The following is a 22,216-nucleotide window of genomic DNA, read 5'->3' as shown; positions in this document are numbered from 1 at the left end:
GAGAATATTCAAAAATTGAGTGCTCCTACCACTAAGAAACAGCTGAGAGCAATTTTAGGAGCAACAGGGTTTTGCAGACAATGGATTCCTTGCTATGGGGAAATTACTAAACCCCTTATAGCATTAACAAAGGCTTCGGTTCCTGAACCCCTCAAATTAGAGCCTGAACACCTGTCAGCTCTATCAGATCTAAAAAAGGCTATCATGTCTGCCCCTGCTCTAGGCATCCCAGATTACAACAAGCCATTTACTTTATATGTGCATGAGCGAAGAGGAGTAGCCTCTGGTGTGTTAACTCAGACTTTGGGACCTTCTCAGAGCCCAATTGCTTATTATTCTGCCCAACTAGACCCAGTAGCAACAGGAGCACCACCGTGCCTTAGAGGAGTAACTGCTACAGCCTTACTAGTAACAAAAACCGTTGATTTAGTATTGGGATGTCCATTAACAATAATGTGCCCACATGAGATAGAAGCATTATTAATAAAACATAGAACACAGGCATTCTCGGATCAGAGAATTACAAGGTATAAAATAACCTTATTAAATAGTGAAAATATTACCTTGAAACGCTGTTCAACTCTTAACCCTGCCACCTTGCTTCCAGATTTACCTACTTCAGGAGAACCATTACATAACTGTGAAACATTAGTGTCCAGAGGCAGAAAAGCCTCAAGATAATCTCTTGGACACTCCCTTAGACAATGCAGATCTGATTTTATTTACCGATGGTTCCGCTTTTATGAGGGATGGCATACGTTACACTGGAGCTGCCGTAGTCTCAGAATTTGCCACTGAATGGTCAGCTTCACTACCTTCTAACATTAGCGTTCAAGGAGCAGAACTCATAGCTCTAAAACAAGCTTGTATAATTGCCAAGGATAAAAAGGCAAAAATTTATACGGATTCTAGATATGCTTTTGGCATTTGTCACTCAGTTGGGATGCTATGGCTCCAGAGAGGATTTTTAACCTCAGCTGGAAAATCCATAGCTAATGCAGAAATTATTAATGAAGTTCTTTCTGCTCTCAAACTGCCTAAAGCCCTAGCGGTAGTTCATTGCTCTGCCCATACAGGTGCCTCTGACCCTGTCTCTAGAGGAAATGACCAAGCAGATGCCGCTGCAAAACTAGCAGCCTCTATAGAAGGACCTGGATTAATTTTAACATTAACAACCACTGATAATTTAAATTTATCACTGTCCTATAATGAAAAGGAAGTGGAAAAATGGAAACAAAAATTTAAAGCAAAGCAGATTAATGGAGTATGGGTGTCATCTGAAGGAAAACCCCTGCTCCCTAGAAGTTTCTATAACCAAATTTGCCAATCTATTCATAAAAAATGGTCATTTTGGCACCCAGGGCATCGTGGACTCTGTCAAGAGAGTATGGATAGCCCCTGGTATAACTACTATAGCCTCTAAAGTATGTTCAGCCTGCTCTATTTGCCAGGCATATAACCAACATGCATATCGTGGAAAAGCATTTGGGGGACGTCCTCTGGCTTACACACCTTTTGAACATCTACAGATAGATTTCATAACGATGCCAAAGGCTGGATGCTATAAATTTTGTCTAGTAATTGTAGATCAACTAACCAGATGGCCGGAAGCATTTCCGACAACCCGCGCCACAGCAGATTTTGTTGCAAAGATACTTTTAAAGGAAATTATTCCTTGTTTTGGCCTGCCAGCACGTATTGACTCCGATAGAGGGAGTCATTTTACCGATTCTGTCTTAAACCAAATATATTCTTGCTTGGGGAATAACTCCAAAATTCCATGTTCCGTATCACCCCCAGAGCTCAGGCCAAGTGGAGAGGATGAATAAAGAACTTAAGACTATGATTGGCAAATTATGCACTGAGACCCATTTAAAATAGCCTGAAATTCTCCCTCTGGCCCTATTTTATCTTAGAAGCAGGCCTAGAGGAGACTACATATTTCACCATTTGAGATGCTTTTTGGACATCCGCCTATACAGGCTAAGCCTTTCTCCCCGGCTTATACATCGCTATTAGGGGGTCATATTACTATTGCTTCCTATATACAGAAGTTACAGCACAAACTACGTGAACTTCATGAATCCGGAGCTGCAGTACAAGCTGGACCATTAGACTTTTCTCTGCATGACCTGAACCCAGGAGATAAAGTTTATATCAAGAATTTCAAGCGAACTGGAGCAACTGAACCTTCATGGGAAGGACCATTCCAAATATTATTAACTACTCCAACATCTATAAAGATTGGAGAAAGAGACTCTTGGATTCACTGCTCACATGTGAAGAAAGCATCTTCTGCTGAGACTGTTTGACTCTATCCTATAATATGAATTGTGACTCTTTATCTTATCATATGAATTGGAGATAATAATCAATAGACAAATGGATGCTGTTTTTTCAAGAATATATTGAATTACTGATTTTTTTCTTATTTTTCTTATTTCTTTTATTTTTTGATCAGAATATTTGATTTTTTTTCACTTTTTGTACTGAAGGTACACATAATTAATATTATTATTTTTTCCTGCAGTAATACAAGTTAATATATATACTCTTGCTATAATATCAATATATGCCTAAAAGCTTGAAACTATGGGAACCTGCCATTTATTGATAAAATATTATAGGACTGTGATTAATGTTTGTGTCTGATTCCAGGAAAAGGGATAAAAACAAGGAGCACAGCCTAAACCTGAATAGTGCCAATAGAGCACACAAGAAATATTAAAGTGAGACTTGAGGTTGCGACGCTTAACTTATGTTTAAGTCGTAGGACTTCCTTGTATCTACACTCTTTACGAAGTACTCAAACAAGTACAAAGCTTGACTATCATGCTGGCTCCCTATATCTCTGAAGGAAAAAAAAAATCAGACGAGGGAATGACATTTCCCCATCAAATTCTATCAGAATTCTAATTCTTTTCTTCTTATATTATGGCAACTTCCTGTAGTCTTGGCTACAAATGGCTAAGTGAAATATTACTGCATTCTGTCCTGCATACTTGTGGGATAGAAATTACTTTAAACTGGACCTATACAAGTCCTATTTTGAATTTTTCTTATGTTTTTGATTATTTTTCTATTCTTTTGATAATTGACACATACACCCCCATAACTGAACATTGCATTCTGAGCTAAACTTGATTATTTTTTTAAATACTTACTTCAGGGGGGATTGTATTTTAATTTAAATCTAAGAATTTTTTTTATTTTTGAAGTTTTTTTGTTTGAGATTGTATTTTTATAAAAATCCAAGAATTTTGAATTTTGTTTAAGATTTTACTGTTATAAAAAAAATCAAAGATTTTGATTCTGTTCGAGAAAAGATCTTCAAGAAAGAAGCTTGAAACTTTTATATCCAGAGAATGAACTGTTGCAGAAAGATGCCGAAAACCTACACTTCATCAAGAAGATCAAGAATGAATTTTGGATATGATTGATTGGACTGAACTTTTGATTGAACATTTATTGTAATTGTACACATTTATGCCAAAAAGGACTGCCCCTAATTTGGCTTTCTGTCAATGTGCCTAGCAAAACATTGGTTTTGCTTTCTTTTCTTTTCTATTTCCTCTCTCACTATTCTAATTTCTCTTAGAAAATTGAATATTGTGTATATCTATAGTTAGAAGTGCATTTAGAACTACAAAATGATTATGTTAAATGATCAATGGGGAGACTAGTCTCCCAATGATCATCAGGGGGGATTGTAAACCTTAAAATTTCTTAGACTTAAAAATGTTGGAAATTTCACTATTGGGAAATTTCATACTTGAAAAATTTCATACTGATAGTCTATTGGAATGTGGACCCCTCTTTGGCATGGGAGGGTCCTTCTCCTCCCTACTTAAGATTACTTTAGGACAGAAACCTTTTGCTAAACAATGGAAAGGGTTTTGACCTATGCTTAAGCATAGAACAGGAAGTTCTCTGAGTCATGATTGATTTTAGAATTGATACAATAGAGATACTTGGAATGACAGAACCAGGTCTTGGAAAATACAATTTCTACCCTACTTAGAGTAACAGGATTTAGGAAGGGCTGTAGCAAAGGATCAAGATTTAATTATTTGAGAATATGACCTTCAACATACATGTGCAAAGGAGACAGACCTCTGGGCGGTCCTGGGTTAAGCTAGAGCCACCATTGGCACAGGGAAGACATGGACATTGATTGGTAGATGTGAGAACTGAGGGGAGGGAACTTAGATGGTTTCCTTAAAGATAGCGGGGTCTGAGGCCTAGGGAGGTTGGAGAGGTTTTGCTCTGAGAAGCTTGCTGTGAAGGAAGCTGGAGGTGGAGGCCCCTGAGACTGTTTCTCCATTTTGGTCACGTGAGTGATAGGGACTGATCTCTTTTCTTTGCCTCAGCTCTCTTCTCTTCTCTTCTCTTCTCTTCTCTTCTCTTCTCTTCTCTTCTCTTCTCTTCTCTCTCTCTCTCTCTCTCTCTCTCTCTCTCTCTCTCTCTCTCTCTCTCTCTCTCTCTCTCTCTCTCTCTCTCTCTCTCTCTCTCTCTCTCTCTCTCTCTCTCTCTCTCTCTCTCTCTCTCTCTCTCTCTCTCTCTCTCTCTCTCTCTCTCTCTCTCTCTCTCTCTCTCTCTCTCTCTCTCTCTCTCTCTCTCTCCCTCCTGTTTGTAATTAAACTCCATAAAAGGTTGACTGCTGACTTGAGTTTTCATTAAGTAAGAATTACATAGCTGAATTCCTTGGAGACCTTAAATTAATATATATCAGTCTTTTAAAGTGATTTCCTTGTCACATATATAAGTTGTGATATTTTTTCACCCAAGTATTATGACATGCTGTGATGGATCTAGACCTGGGCGTCTACATCAAATACCGACTAGATGGCTCACTATTCAACCTTCGCCGTCTGACTGCAAAAACAAAGACAACAGAGAGACTCATCCTGGAAGCTCTTTTTGCAGATGACTGTGCTCTCATGGCCCACCAAGAAAATCATCTCCAAACCATTGTGGACAGGTTCTCTACCGCAACAAAACTGTTTGGCCTGACTATCAGCCTCAGCAAAACAGAGGTGCTGTTCCAACCCATACCAGGGAGGCCAGCCATGCATTACAATTGACAGCACACAGTTTTCTAACGTCAACACTTTCAAGTACCTGGGCAGCACCATCGCCAACGACGGGTCCCTAGACCACGAGATTAATGCCAGGATCCAAAAGGCTAGCCAGGCACTTGGGCGGCTGCGCTGCAAAGTCCTCCAACACAGCGGTGTAAGCACTGCGACGAAGCTCAAAGTGTACAAAAGTCCTCAGCTCGCTCCTGTACGGTTGTGAGACATGGACACTGTACCGGAAGCACATGAAACAGTTGGAGCAATTCCACCAACGCTCCCTCAGGTCAATCATGAGGATCCAATGGCAGGACCGAATCACCAACCAGGAAGTCCTAGACAGAGCCAACTCCACCAGCATCGAAGTTATGGTCCTCAAAACCCAGCTATGATGGTCTGGACACGTCATCCACATGGACCCACAGTGAATACCAAGATAAGAATTCTATGATGAACTGTCAGCTGGACTCAGGAAACAAGGCCGACCAAAGAAAAGATTCAAGGATCAGCTAAAGTCCAACTTGAAGTGGGCTGGCATTACACCAAAGCAACTAGAACTCGCTGCCTCTGTCAGAAGCAGCTGGCGAACCCACATTAACCATGCCGCCACCACCTTTGAAGATGAGTGATGTCGACGTCTTGCCGCTGCACGTGAACGCCGACACCAGGCCACAACCGCATCTCCCGTAACAACTGGCGTCCCATGCCCCATGTGCCACAAATTGTGCGCCTCAGCCTTTGGACTCCAAAGCCACATGAGGGTACACCGTAGATGAAACTGCACAAAGACAATAGTCATTCTCGGTCACCGAGAGACTACCACTGATTCTTTGGGTATAAAAGAAGATCTCTCACAGAGCTATGGGTGTTTTGGTCTTGACCAGAAGTCTGGCTTTATTGAGAAATCAGCTCTCTCAATGAACCTATTTATTTTTGGCTTAGAGCCTGAGACTTTGTTTCTCTTATTGGTGTTTTGTGGTTAGAAATTTCCCCATACCATTCCACATTGTAGTTACACACATTTAATTATACAAAAAAATTAATAAAGTTCTACATAAAGGCTACTCTTTGGGAAAGCAATTTGGAATTATAATAAGTGCCTAAAATGCTCATATCCTTTGCTCCAAAGATATAATTATTAGACATTTAGTCCAAGGAGGTCAAATAGAGAAAGCTCCAATCAAAATATTATAGCACTGAGGTATCACCTCACACCTAGCAGATTGGCTAACATGACAGCAAAGGAAAGTAATGAATGATGGAGGGGATGTGGCAAACTCTGGATATTAATTCATTGCTGGTGGAGTTGTGAATTGATCCAACCATTCTGGAGGGCAATCTGGAACTATGCCCAAAGAGCGATAAAAGACTGTCTGCCCTTTGATCCAGCCATAGCACTGCTGGGTTTGTAACCCAAAGAGATAATAAGGAAAAAGACATATACAAGAATATTCATAGCTGCACTCTTTGTGGTGGCACAAAATTAGAAAATGAGGGGATGCCCTTCAATTGGAGAATGGCTGAACAAATTATGGTATATGTTGGTGATGGAATACTATTTTGCTCAAAGGAATAATAAAGTGGAGGAATTCCATGGAGACTGGAACAATCTCCAGGAAGTTATGCAGAGCAAAAGGAGCAGAACTCGTAAAACATTATACACAGAGACTGAAACACTGTGGTATAATCAAATGTAATGGACTTCTCAATTAGTGTCAATACAATGTCCCTGAACATTCTGCAGGGATCTAGGAGAAAAAACACTATCCACAAGCAAAGGACAAATTGTGGGAGTAAAAACACTGAAGAAAATCAACTGTTTGACTACAGGGGTTGAGGGGACATGATTGAGGAGAGAATCTAAATGAACACCCTAATACAAATACCAACAACATGGAAATGGGTTCAAATCAAAGACACATGTGATACCCAGTGGAATCGCACGTCGGCTATGGGAGGGGTGATGGGAGGGGGGAAGGAAAGGAAAATTATCTTTTTTTCCAAGGAATAATATTTGAAAATGACCAAATGAAATAATGTTTAAACTGTAAAAAAAAAATTGATACTTATATTTGAGGACTAAAGAAAATGTGTTACATGAATGTGATAGAATATTATACCAATGTTAAAAAAGATTAGAAAGACTACAGAGAATCATGGGAAATACAAATTGAAATAAAATTAAGTAAGGAGAACAAGGAAAACAATACACACAATGAAGACAACAATATAAATTTTAAAAAATACAAATTGAAACTGAACTATGAATTGGCCTCAAGAAAGAATGTTACCTTCCTTTCCTTTGTGCAGAAATAGAGGATTGTGAGTGATGAAGCCTGCATATACTACCAGACTTCATTGATGAATTTAGTTTTGCTAAAAGACTTAAAAAAAATTTTTTTAATGAAGTGTTATAAGGAATTGCTCTCTGGGTGAGAGAAAAAGGAAGGATATATTGGGAAATGAAGGTGATGTAAAAATATATATATATATGAATTTTTTCCCTTAAATTGCTACTCCATAAAGTACTCAGTCTACAGTTTCCTCCTAAAATCCTGGAACTCCCTCTCAGGGGTCAGGTCTGTTTATCGACTGGAAAAATGGAATATTTCAGGATAAAAGAGTGTCCTTCCTCTGTCTCACAAACTGATGATAACAAAAGCTGTCCAGGTTCCTTGAAATTCCTCTCTGCTCCAGCTTTGATTTGTCCCCACAAGACTCAATTCTACAATCCAGGTAAATATCAGCTGAAGTTGGCCCTAGACTCTGAGGACTTAGATTATTAGACCTGCTACTACATTGGCTGACCGTGTAAAACATATCCATCTTAGAGCCACCATGGCTTTCTATCATTAGTGCAGCCAGTGGATGTCTAGCTCAGATTTTTCCCATTGGCTTTTGCTTCTTTGTTCTTGTGCCACTAGTATCACAAGAAGTCACTTCAGGAGCAAAGAAAAAGAAAGCCTGAAGTTTCTGGAAAATTAATGTCTTCATACATTTTGCTACCTTCTCCATTATTTCATTGATCTATTTTTCTAAATAAAAAATTCTAGAAAGGGGGTTTGAGATCTCAGAGACAAATAATACAAATGAAGCATCTGGGGGAAGAGTGAGTAGTAGTAGCCCTCAAAAACCACTATTTAATGGCACACATTAGCAACAAATTTCATGAAATCATAAAAATCATGAGTGCTTTTAGACTACTAGCTAGGGAAGTGATTTATATTCTGGGTAGCAGTCTCAGCCAGTGACTTCATCCATGAGGAAAACTAACGGTAAAGAAAGCATGTTCACTGATATAGATGTGAAACTGTTCTGAAACTCACAGGCTTATAGAGCTCTCCAGGGTAATGATTAAGTTACGTGATTTGCCCAAAGTCAATCAATCAGTATTTTTCAAAAGCAGTACTTAACCAAGGTATTCCTGAGGGAAGTTCTCTATCTAGTAGGCTACGCAGCCTCTGTTTTTATAATTAAGAAAGTACATTTTCCACAATTAAGAAATTATTCCAGAAAAGTAATTGAAAATGACATTAAATGCAAAATACAAATAGACTAGTACAGGAATTTTTTTTTCAAAATCCAACTCTACAGTCTCAATATCTTCCTTCCCCTCAAAATGCTATGTTTTCATTTTGTGATATATAAAATACTCTATTTTCATTTTCTTAAATTTAAAAATAGCACTTAAATGCAATAAATCAAAGATATATTATGCAAATTATCACCATCATTACAGCAGACAGATTCCATTCTTTTGATTTTTCTCTTACCTTACAGAAAGACTATTATTTCTTTTTTTTAAACCCTTACCTTCCGTCTTGGAGTCAATACTGTGTATAGGCTCCAAGGTAGAAGAGTGGTAAGGGCTAGGCAATGGGGGTCAAGTGACTTGCCCAGGGTCACACAGCTAGGAAGTGGCTGAGGCCAGATTTGAACCTAGGACCTCCCGTTTCTAGGCTTGACTCTCCATCCACTGAGCTACCCAGCTGCCTCCAAGACTATTATTTCTTGTGAAGCCTTTCCTTTGATTTTTTTTTCCTCTCCTAGAGTAAGTTTGTATTGAACTGATTGGGATCTAAAGTCATTAAACCCTCTACTGGTTATCTATGGCAATAATTCATGATCTCTGTCAAATTCCTATTGGATTAATTTCTATTTCAACAAAGATAGTCTATATTAAAAATGACCAAGGGACCAGCTAGGTGGCTCAATGCAGAGTGAGCCAGGCCAGGAGACAGGAAGTCCAGGGTAGATAACTGGCCCCAGGCACATCCTAGCTGTGTGACCCTGGGAAAAACACTTAAACCCCACTGCCTAGTCTTAACTACTATTATATCAATAGTAAGTATTGATTCCAAGACAGAAGGTTAAGAGATTTAAAAAAAAAAGGAAAGGAAAAGAAAGGAAAGGAAAGGAAAGGAAAGGAAAGGAAAGGAAAGGAAAGGAAAGGAAAGGAAAGGAAAGGAAAGGAAAGGAAAGGAAAGGAAAGGAAAGGAAAGGAAAGGAAAGGAAAGGAAAGGAAAGGAAAGGAAAGGAAAGGAAAGGAAAGGAAAGGAAAGGAAAGGAAAGGAAAGGAAAGGAAAGGAAAGGAAAGGGGGAAAAACAGCTAATGGCACATGACATTTGTACATATGTTTGTATATACACTTGTGTCTATATATAATATATGCATTAATATTTTTGTGTATATATAGATATATGCAGAGAGAGATGGGAGGGGTAATATGAACAAATTAAAACAAAACAAAAAATATGACTTATTTTCCACAAAAGGGAAAATATACAAATATAGAAAAAATAATTAATAAGCTTCTATGGATATAATACTGGCAAAATTATTTTCAAATTAAGTCAACAGACATCCTTAAAGCACCTACTCTGTGCCAGACACTGTGCGAAGCGCAGTTGTAAATGTTTGCTGAAAACAGTTTTGGTATTTTTAAATTAGGTGTATATACACTTTTTCAAGCAATCCCTATCCATAAGCTTATAATTTTTACCTTATATTCCTCTGTAATAATGGTCAAAGTTTCATGCCCAGCTTTCCTCATATCTTCTAACTGGTGCTTATGTTTTTCCTAAAAAAGAGTAAAACAGTTTAAGTTTTGATTCCCTTTTCTTTTTCATTTCTTTTCTGAATACCACCAACATAAAATATTTGGCTTGTGCATCACAAATTAGATACAATGACACTAAAGTCTATAACAAAATATTAAGAGTTGACTAAATGTAAGTTTTTACTTCTAGAACTGAAAAACCAGAAAAATTTGAATGAAATACAGGCAAAATGTAACATCAGTAAACCATAAAATGTCTAATAAATCTCCTAACCTATGGCAGTATCTAACTTCCTCTACAGTTAAGGGACATGATTTTTAAAGAATATATGACTGAAAATAAAAAACTTCATAACAAATTTCCAAAGCAATTTAATCAGAATCAACCTTGAGACTTGGCCCACACAAATCAGCCTACTACAGCCCAAACTGCCCTAGGCTGGGACTCCGGACTTCTCCCCAGATCAGCACAGCAGAGTGCAGATACAAAGCATTCCAGACCTGTGCCTACTACTGTACTGTGGTCCTCTGCTTCTTTGGACCATGTCTTTTCATATACCCGAGAGCAGGCTCCAAAGACACTATGAATAGAATTGTGGCTATTTTTTACACTATGCTCATACCTATGCTAAAACTTCTGGTATACACATTGAAGAAGGTAGCTATCTATGATTAGGCAACAGAAAAAAGGAGTGTGTGTTTTTTTTTTCTAAAAGAAAATACACATATGTAGGACAGGCTTATCATGTCTATATTTTCTTCAAGAAAATCCTATATACATATATAATATATACATATAAACATGTATGCATATATATTAACCTACATATATATGTGTGTATATATATACATATATATACATACGAAGATATACATGAGATGTGAATACAGATCTACATAATGTTTTTTTCAGACCCCATTGAGTTTCCTTTGGATAGCCAGAATTTTCAATGTCTAGATTGCTAAAACATTTGCAAAATACTCTGTGGAAATAATTATGGTTGAGAATTTTTCTATATTTATCTTGAGTCTTGTATTTGAAAATCAGATTTTCTATTGATCTTTGATCTTTTCATTAGGAATACATGAATACACGTACACACATATATAAAATTTCATCAAGAATACATACATGCATGCATGCGTATATAGGTCTTTCTGACATATGCATATGTCAGAAATACCCAGAAGTTTCTGGATACATCCTGATAAAAGGGAGTATAGACAATGAAGATAAAAGGGAGTATAGACAACGAAGAAATTTCATTCATGTATGCACCAAATGGTATAGCACCCAAATTTCTAATAATGGAGAAATTACTAGAATTGAAGGAGTTTCTGTGTTTTTTGCTTGGTGTTGCTTGATCCTCCTCTGTTCCATTTCCCCTTTGTTCATTGCCGGATAGAGGCTGTTGATTGTAATTTTTTTTCTTCTGTTGTTTACTCATATTTTCCCCTTCTCTTTGGAGAATGAAGATGATCACAAAAATGAGCCAGCTGAACAGGCTTTTCCCCATTGCTGTTCCCCTTCCCCACTACTCCAGGATCTTCACTTCTTCACTGAGCCCTAGTCTACCTCTCTTGCTCAGGGCTGTAGTATATGTCTAAACCTCTTGTGCCATTAGGGCCATGAGGTAGGCGGCTCACACCAAGGCTGGGTAGGGGAAGAACAGGATTGGGACCCCTAACACCTCATTATTGCCTGTAGTGTTGCTTCTCTCATTATGTGCTAGATCTGTGGGTTTTTGGCTGTTTTGTCCTGAAGGGGCTCCTTCTCTGTTCTGCTGATTGATTAGGTTAGTCAGATCTTCTGCACATGACAGTAGAAGTTGAAAAGGAGCTAGGCTTCCCGCCCTGTTGTCAAGGTTTAGCTAAATATGGAGTGATGAGAAAGAGAGATGTGTTGAAAAAAGGGGGGAAGGAAAAGGAAGGATAGGGGAAATTATTTTGCCTTTTATAAAGGCATTCAAGGAGGAATTTTTACAATGGAGAGGAAAATGAGTAATGATGGGAATGCTTGAACTTCACTTTAATCTTAGTTGATTCAAAGAGTAAAGAACTCAGTTGGATATAGAAATCTATCTTATCCATTAAGGAAATAGAAAAAGAAGGAAAAAGAAATAAGAGAAAAGAGAAGAGTAGAAGAGGGAGGGTAGATTAATAGATGTAATGGTCAGGAGCAAAACAGACTTCTGATGAGGGTAAAAAAAGAGAAAGCGAAAGATACAGTGAAGGATAGAGGAAAACACAGGGCAATCATAATTGTGTGTAGCAAAATTAGGTGAAGGGCGGCTCATACCCCCATGAATCACTAATAAGTCAATAGGAGATTTGATGCTGGCAGAGTTCATGTAGCTTTGTTCAGAGGTGGGAGGAAGGCATAGAGGAACACTGTCTGGGCCTCGGTAGCATTTTCACAAAAGTGGGGGTGGGTGGGTAACAAAGGATGAGACAATACCACCTGGGTATAGGTAGTATTCTCACAAGGGTAGGGGGTGAGAAAGAAAGAGAGACAGAGACAGAGAGACAGAGAGAGACACAGAGAGACAGTGGCTCCACAGTCTTGGGTCTCAGAAACAGTTGGCCTCAATGCCAAAGTTTACTCAGATTTTTTAGGGATCCAACACAATGCTATCTACATTTTCCCATTATCTGTATCTTATTCTACCCTCCTTCTTCTATCCTTCTTGATCCTTCCCAATGCTTCTGACATGTTTCCAAGTGTATGGGAATATTACTCAGGTTTGTAATTTTTAGTTGAGTCAGGTTATTAGGCCTGTCCAAGGATTTATCAGATTGCAACAATTCAGGCTGAAACACTTTTTGAAACATTTCTCAGGCTATATCATTGCAAAACTGGGCAATAGCATTCAGGCTGAGTCAAGATTATAACTTGTAAGTTTTGAGATTTCTCTCATAGGAATTAGGTCATCTGAAAAGAATATCAATAATTATAAATAATTATAAAAATATCAATAATTATATATCAGCTTGGGGAGGGGAGGATTTCTTCTATTCTTTATTTCTTCTTCTATTCTTTAAAAGATATATTATTGAAAAATTAATATTATTCCAAATATAATATGCTAAATGTAATATTTGGAAATATATTAGTTTAAAATAAAGACTATTTTGGCTGCCATTTATTAAAAAAATTAACCTTTAAGTCAAGAGGATGATAGTAGCTTTTTAACAATTAAATTTTAATATAAATGTGGTCTAAGAAAGAAATAAAGAGGTAAAGAAATAATATATATATTTTTTTTTTCTAGCCTAACAGCCCATGAGAGTGTCTTCTGCCTGAGCAGAACCAAACTCCAGAGAAAAAGCAAGTCCAATCAAGAACTCCAGCCCAAAAAAAACCCTTTTTTCCACATCACTTGCTTTTCCTCTGTTTAGGTCTAACACATCTCAGGATCCAGTCAAAGTCTTTCTGACCCGGACACATAACCCCTACTTCCAGGCTGCTAATGAGCTGGCTTGGATAAGCAGAAAGTTCATGACCCTGGGAGGAAAGGATTCCCTTTACAAAGGAAAGATTTATATCTCCTAGTGAAGGGCAACTAACTTCACTATTTTTTTATAGGAAGTTGCCAATCTATGATTACTAATAATAATCAATGTATATTGGGGAATAATGCATAAATTTCATCCCACAAAGTAACTATGAATATGAATGGGAAAATTCTCCCATAAAGTAAAAGTGGGCACAGAATTATTAGACATTTGCATATAACAATATGTTTAAAAGACTTGAAACAGAAAGACCCAAAGTTAAAATAAAGGGCTAAAGCAAAATCAGAAAGTTTTGGCTGAAGTAAAAATGATAATAATAGTAATTATGAAAGGGCATTTTTAGTCCCTTTGTCTATTTTAAATTAATCAGGAATTTGAATTACCCCTACTTACTAAACACTTAGTAAGTCACTAACCAAGAGAGTTCACACTTACTTAGTTATTAATATTTGGTTAGTCCTATGAGATCACAAGCACTGCCCCATCCTGGGCAGTGCTCAGAAAATTGAGAGACTTTGATTGGTTCAAGAGATGTTATAGACCAGCCCATAGTGTAAGGAAGGAGAAACAAGAGAGACAGGAAGTGACAAGGAGAAAAATTTTTATAAAAGCCATCCCAGAGCATTCTGATTATTTCTATTGCCTTGATGACTCTTGTTAAAGGAGGACTTCTGTGTTGGAAGGATTCTTCTGCTTTGGTCTCCTGCATTGGAGGGATTTTTCTGCCTTGGTCTTCTCCATTGGAGGTTGATTCTAAGCTGGTAAGACTCTTGCTGAAGAGACTGCCATGACTCCTGCCTGGAGATTGGGACCTGAGAGAACCTTCATCGGAGTTTAGCTGGATTTCTTCTCCTCAATTATCAGGTATTTAGCTAAGCAATATATTCTACCTCCTACTTACATTTCCCTCTTTACTATTTCTACCCTGCTTTAATAAAGCTACTAAAGCTACTAATCAGCCTCATGACTTAAGAGTTAATTTTTTAAAACCTCAATCACAATAATTCTTTTTAATTCAAATTTAGTCAAACTATTTTTAAACCTTACATAATCATGATATGAGATGAGGCAAAAAAAATCAGCCATATTAAAAGAAATATTCATTTAAACTACATTTTTCTAAAAGGTACCATAATCAATGAAATAGTATCAATAGTAAATATTTAAGCACAAAATGGTATAGAATCAAAGTTCTTAAAGGAAATGTTAAATGAGTTATAAGAGGAAATAGAAAGTAAAACTACTGGAACATCGAACGGGGCTTAACTTTTATCTCTCATATGTAGATCAATCTAACCATAGAATTAAAAAAAAAAACCCGAAAGTAACGAAAGGAATTTTAGACAAGTTACATAAACCCATGAAGAAAACTTAATGATGGTACAAAGGAGTTTTTTTCTCTTTCATATGGTAGTATATACTATATATTTCTCTATACATGCAACCTTCACAAAAATTAGCCATGTATAAAAAATATAAAATAGGTATACTAATCCACTGTTGGTAGCTTTGTAATCTATTTTGACCATCCTGTAGAACAATTTGGTAGTATGTTTAAAAAAAATCTACAAAACTGCATATTCTTTGATATAGCAATACTACTACTAGGTCTATATATCAAAGGGAAGAAAGAAGTCTATGTGTGTAATAACTACAGCAGTTCTTTTTGTGTTGGCAAAGAATTTTTAATTGAGACAATGTCCATCAATGTCCAGTTGAAGTTGTGGTAAATTATTATTATAAGATGCTACTATGTTATAAGAAATAATAAACAAGATGGCTTCAGCAAAACCAGGGAAGACAGAGGCAGAGTCAAGATGGAGACAGAAGGAGCAGAAGTTCAGACCTCTAAATACCCTTCCTAAACAATCACAAACTGAACGTTCCTAGGGGACAGAAAATCAAACTTAACAAGACAGAGCCAAGGAACCCTCTGGCTGGACTTAATTCAAAATATATGCCCCCCAAAAAGCCGAAAACTAAGAACACTCGGGTTGCAGGGGAAGACAGAAGGAAGGTCCCAGGACCCATCCCCACTCCCATCTAGAGGACTGAGACTCCACCATCGGTGGGAACTTCTGGGCAGGAAAAGATACTGGTCTGGAGGGTGTACCTTACGGACAGGGCTGTACCAAGTTCAGAGCGTCCAACACAGATGGCAGGGAAGGAGCTAGAGAGGGAGTATAGACCTGGCAGCCTGGCCAGAACTGTGGAGATCCTCCATATTTGCTCCAGCCTTCCAGGAGGTTTTGAACTCAATGTGTTCCTCACCTCACTTGGTGTCCTCACCAAGCCCAACTAAGCTGAACTTACTCCCATCAAAAGTCTCCAGAACTCATGGAAACCCAGGCTCCAAACCCATCCTCATTGATTGCTGGATTTTAATCCAATCAATATCCACCAGAGGACAGGGAAGTTCAAACACCCCAACAACGCTCCCCGAGAGACTATACTGAGAGATCTTCTGTTAAAGCTCCAACAGGGGAGACTGACAGAAGCATCCAAAACAAAACTAAAAAAAAATTATGAGAGGAGCAAGAGCATAGGCAAATATGGGGAGTAAAGAAGGGGTGAATTTGAGCAAACAACAGAAAAAGAAGGAAGAAACTACAATAGACAGCTTCTACCAAGCAAACGGAACAGAGAGGGAGAGATTAGCAAACAATAAATCAGAAATCCAAGCAAATTGGGCACAGGTTGTGGAAGAACTCAAAATACAATTAAGAGAGGATGAAGACAATTGAGAAAAGAACTTAAAAATTAAGATAAGTCATCTGGAAACAGAGGCCCTTCAAATAAAATGAGAAAATAGTGCCTTGAAAGCCAAAATCAACCAGCTGTAAAATGAGGCAAATAGGATGAAATATGAGGCAAAGGAGATGAAAGCCAAGGTAAAGAGGATGAGACAATCTTCAAAGGAAATCAGACCAGAAGGAAAAGGATGATCAAAAAGCCAAGGATGAAATCCAGTCTTTAAGAACCAGAATACAACAACTGGAATTAAGTGACCTCACAAGGCTGCAGGACACTATAAAATAAAATGAAAAGAATGAAAAAATTGAGGAAAATATGAAGCATCTCATTCACAAAACAGACGATTTAGAAAATCGTTTGAGAAGAGATAATTTAAGAATAATTGGTCTACCAGACGACCATGACAAAAGAAAAAGCCTGGACATAATACTACAGCAATTCATTCAGGAAAACTGCCCCGATATCCCTGAACAAGAGGAGAAAGTGGAGATTGAAAGAATCCACAGATCACCTCCTGTATTTCATCCCCAACTGACAACACCCTGGAATGTTATAGCCAAATTCAAAAACTATCAGACCAAAGAAAAGATATTACAAGCTGCCAAGAAAAAGTCATTCAGATACCATGGAAGCAAAGTGAGGATAACACAGGATCTGGCAACATCCACACTGAAGGACCAAAAGGCATGGAATATAATATTCCAGAAAGCAAGGGAACTAGGTCTACAATCAAGAATCAATTACCCAGCAAAACTGACTATATTCTTGTAGGGGAAAGTATGATCATTCAACACAATAGAAGAATTCCAAGCATTCATAAAGAAAAGACGAGACCAGAACAGCAAATTTGATGTCCAAGCAGAGAACTGAAGAGAATCATCAAAAGGTAATCAAAAAAGAGGGGAAAAAGTAAAACAAAACAAAAAAATAACAACAAAAGTTTTTAAAAGACTCAATAAGTTAAAATGATATGTATCCCTATAAGAAAAGAGGTCATTGGTAACTCTTAAAAACTGTTGCTATCACCTTGGCAACTAGAATTACACTTAGAGGGAATAGTGACAAACTGTATAGGATGAAAGGACAAGACATAAATAGGTATATAGACATATGTATACATAAATACATGTGTGTGTGTGTGTATATAAATATATATACAACTAGAGCTAAAAAAAGAGACATCAATACTAAAAGAAATGGGAAAAGAAACAAATGGGGGTAAATTGATATGTCACAAAGAAGTGTGAATTTCAAAACTACTTAACCCTGTTCAAACCATTCTTTAGAGGATGGGATTTGGCTATTTCCTGATCAATAACAATAGAGATACTTGGAATGACAGAATCAGGTCTTGGAAACTACAATCTCCACCCTACTCAAGGTAACAGGATTTAGAAAGGGCTGCAGCAAAGCTCAAGGTTTAATTATTTGAGAATATGACCTTCAACAGACATGTGCAAAGGGGACAAACCTCTGGACAATCCTGGGTTAAGCTAGAGCCACCATTGGCACAGGGGAGACACAGGAAGTGAGGTAGAGGAGAGCTGAGGAGGCTGGGACTTCCTGTGTGGAGGGTGAGTGTGGGAGTTGGAGCCTGGTGCTTGGAGTGGAGGCCCTCAGACTGTTTCTCCATTTTGGTCATGTGAGTGATAGGGACTGATCGCTTTTCTTTGCCTTGGCTATCGAAAGCCTTGGGCCTTTGGCCCAGCCTAAGCAGAGTGGGTATTTAAGCCCTATTCCCTTCTCTCCTCTCCTCTCCCTCTCCCTCTCCCTCTCACCTTTCTTCCTCCTGTTTGTAATTAAAAACTCCATAAAAGGTTGACTGCTGACTTGAGTTTTAATTTAGGAATTACATAGATGAATTCCTTGGCGACCTTAAATTAATATATATCAGTCTTTTAAAGGGATTTCCATATCACAGAAGCTCATTGCGGGAAGGGGGAGAACATCATTACACTGGAAGGGTAAAGAGGTTGGAGATAGGAAATACTCAACTCTTACGTGCTTTGAAACTGAACCAAAGAGGGAAGAACAATCCAATCCATTGGAGCAGAGAATAGATTTTTGCCCTATAGGGGAGTAAAAGGGTAACAACCAGACTGGTGGGGAGAAAATCAGTACAAGGGAGGGAGAGGGTGGGGGGTAGTTTTAGAAAGACTGCAGGGAAAATAAGGGGAGAGAATAAAAAGGGGATAGAAAGGGAAGTAAAATAAGGGTGGGAACTAGGGGGACTGATTATAAACAAACACTGGAGTAAAAGGAAATAGTAAAAGAAGAAAAGGCAGGGCCAGGAGTAGAAATCAACATGCTGGGAAATACACAGCTGGTAATCATAACTCTGAATATCAATGGAATGAACTCACCCATAAAACACAAGCGAATAACAGAGTGGATTAGAATCCAAACTCCTACCATATGCTGTTTACAAGAAACACACATGAGGAAGATAGAAAAGCATAGGGTGAAAGTAAGAGTTTGTAGCCAAATCTACTGGGCATTGACTGATAAAAAGAAAGCAGGAGTCACGTCGCAATCATGATATTTGACAAAGCCAAAGTAAAAATTAATCTAGTTAAAAGAGATAGGGAACTTAATTACATCCTGATAAATGGCAGTAGAGACAATGAGGAAATATCTGTACTCAATATATATGCAACAAATGGCATAGCATCCAAATTTTTAAAGGAGAAACTAGTGGAGTTCAAGGATGAAATAGACAGAAAAACTAAACTAGTGAGGGACCTGAACCTTCCTCTATCCGAACTACATAAATCAAACCAAAAAATAAATAAGAAAGAAGTAAGAGAAGTAAATTAAAGCTTAGAAAAATTAGAGTTAGTAGATATGTGGAGAAAAATAAATAGGGACAAAAAAGGAATATACCTTCTTTTCAGCAGCACATGGTACATTCACAAAAATTGACCATGTATTAAGGCATAAAAACATTGCAAATGAGTGCAAAAGAGCTGAAATAATAAATGAAACCTTCTCAGATAACAATGCAATGAAAGTAACAATTAGTAATGGTACATTGAGAGGTAAATCAAAAATTAATTTAAAATTAAACAATATAATTCTCCAAAACTGGTTAAAGAACAAATCGTAGAAACAATAACTTCATTGAAGAAAATAACAATGATGAGACATCCTTTCAAAACCTATGGGATGCAGCCAAAGCAGTACTCACGGGGAAATTTATATCCTTGAGTTCATATATTAACAAATTAAGAAGGGCAGAGGTCAATGAATTAGCCATTAAAATTAAAAAACTAGAAAGCGAAAAAATTAAAAATCCTCAGATGAAGACTAAATTAGAGATCCTAAAAATCAAAGGAGAAATTAATAAAGTTGAAAGTCAAAGAACAATTGCTTTAATAAATAAGACTATAAGCTGGTACTTTGAAAACACATAAAATAGACAAAGTACTAGTCAATCTAATTAAAAAAAGGAAAGAGAAGAAAAACAAATTGACAGTATCCAAGATGAAAAGGGAGACGTTACCTCTAATGAAGAGGAAATTAAGGCAATCATTAAAAATTACTATGCCCAATTACATGGCAACAAATATGGCAATCTAGGTGAAATGGATGAATTCTTACAAAAATATGAGGATTCCCATTATCACCCCTATCATTTAACATTGTACTAGAAACACTAGCAGTAGCAATTAGAGAAGAAAAAGAAATTGAAGGTATTAAAATTCGAAATAAGGAGACCAAGCTATCACTCTTTGCAGATGATATGATGGTATACTTAAAGAATCCTGGAGAATTAATCAAAAAGCTAGTTGAAATAATCAACAACTTTAGCAAAGCTGCAGGATACAAAATAAACCCACAGAAGTCATCAGCATTTCTATATATCTCTAACCCATCTCAGCAGCAAGAATTAGAAAGAGAAATACCATTTAAAATAACCCTTGACAATATAAAATACTTAGGAATCTATCTGCCGAGACAAACACAGGAACTATATGAACACAACTACAAAACACTCTCCACACAATTAAAACTAGATCTAAAAAATTGGAAAAACATTGATTGCTCATGGGTGGGACGAGCTAACATAATAAAAATGACAATCCTACCCAAATTAATTTACTTATTTAGTGCCACACCCATTGAACTACCAAAAAACTTCTTTACTGAAATAGAAAAAAACATAATAAAGTTCATTTGGAAGAACAAAAGATCAAGGATATCCAGGGAAATCATAAAAAAAAAATGCAAAGGAAGGAAGACTTGCAGTCCCAGATCTCAAATTATACTATAAAGCGGTGGTTATCAAAACAATTTGGTACTGGCTAAGAGACAGAAAGGAGGATCAGTGGAATAGACTTGGGGTAAATGACCTCAGCAGAACAGTCTATGATAAACCCAAAGATTCCAGTTTGGGGACCAAAACCAACTTTTTGATAAAAACTGCTGTGAACATTGGAAGATAGCATAAGAGAGATGAGGTTTGGATCAACATCTCACACCGTACACCAAGATAAACTCAGAATGGGTGAATGACATGAATATAAAGAAGGAAACTATAAGCAAATTAGGGAACACAGAATAGTATACTTGTCAGATGTTTGGGAAAGGAAAGACTTTAAAACCAAGCAAGAGCTAGAAAAAATCACAAAATGTAAAATTAATAATTAAAAAGGTTTTGTATAAACAAAACTAATGCATCCAAATTTAGAAGGGAAGCAACAAATTGGGAAACAATCTTCATTACAAAAACCTCTGACAAAGGTCTAATTACTTAAATTTATAAAGAACTAAACCAGTTGTACAAAAATTCAAGGCATTCTCCAATTGAAAAATGGGAAAGGGATATGAATAGACAATTTTCAGCTAAAGAAATCTAAACTATTCATAAGTGCATGAAAGTCTTCTAACTCTCTTATAATCAGAGAAATTCAAATCAAAACAACTCTGAGGTATCAGCTAATACCTAGCAGATAGGCTAACATGACAGCAAAGGAAAGTAATGAATGCTGGAGGGGATGTGGCAAAGTCGGGACATTAATGCATTGCTGGTAGAGTTGGGAATTGATCCAACCATTCTGGAGGGCAATTTGGAACTATGCCCAAAGGGCGATAAAAGACTGTCTGCCCTTTGATCCAGCCATAGCACTGCTGGGTTTGTACCCCAAAGAGATAATAAGGAAAAAGACATGTACAAGAATATTCATAGCTGAGGTCTTTGTGGTGGCAAAAATTAGAAAATGAGGGGATGCCCTTCAATTGGGGAATGGCTGAATAAATTGTGGTATATGTTGGTGATAGCGTGCTCAAAGGAATAATAAAGTGGAGGAATTCCATGGGGACTGGAACAACCTCCAGGAATTGATGCAGAATGAGAGGAGCAGAACCAGGAAAAACTTGTACACAGAAACTGATACACTGTGGTACAATGGAATGTAACAGACTTCTCCATTAGTGGCAATGCAATGACCCTGAACAACTCGGAGGAACCTATGAGAAAAACCACTATCCACATCCAGAGGAAACACTGTGGGAGTAAAATTACCAAAGAAAAACAACTGCTTGAATACATGGGTTGAAGGCATATTGTTGGGGATGTAGACTCTAAATGAACATCCGAGTGTAAACAACAACATGGAAATGGGTTCTGATCAAGGACACATGTAATACCCAATGAAGTTGCGTGTTGGCTGCGGGAAGAGTGGGTGGAGGGGAAGAAGGGAAATAATGTGATTATTTTAACCAAGGAATAATGTTCTAAATTGACTAAATAAACTCATTCAAATGGGGGAAAAATTTCAAGAATAATAAAACATTCCATTTTGGACAAAA

General features: G+C 37.4%; 1 protein-coding gene across 13 annotated transcripts in view; it reads right to left on the bottom strand.

Moving 5' to 3' along the window:
* CCDC91 (coiled-coil domain containing 91) overlaps positions 1-22,216 on the bottom strand; it is a 481,978-nt gene that overhangs the window by 254,272 nt on the left and 205,490 nt on the right. For all 13 annotated transcript variants that reach the window (XM_056797660.1, XM_001373145.4, XM_007502853.3 and 10 more), the window contains one exon: positions 10,079-10,156. In XM_056797660.1, the coding sequence (XP_056653638.1) occupies positions 10,079-10,156 (78 nt within the window). The remainder of the gene's footprint in view (positions 1-10,078; positions 10,157-22,216) is intronic.

The sequence above is a fragment of the Monodelphis domestica genome, chromosome 5 (genome assembly GCF_027887165.1).
Source record: "Monodelphis domestica isolate mMonDom1 chromosome 5, mMonDom1.pri, whole genome shotgun sequence".
In the NCBI taxonomy this organism is placed as follows: Eukaryota; Metazoa; Chordata; class Mammalia; order Didelphimorphia; family Didelphidae; genus Monodelphis; species Monodelphis domestica.
The sequence above is the reverse complement of the archived record's forward strand: the minus strand, read 5'-3'. Positions and strand labels throughout refer to the sequence as shown.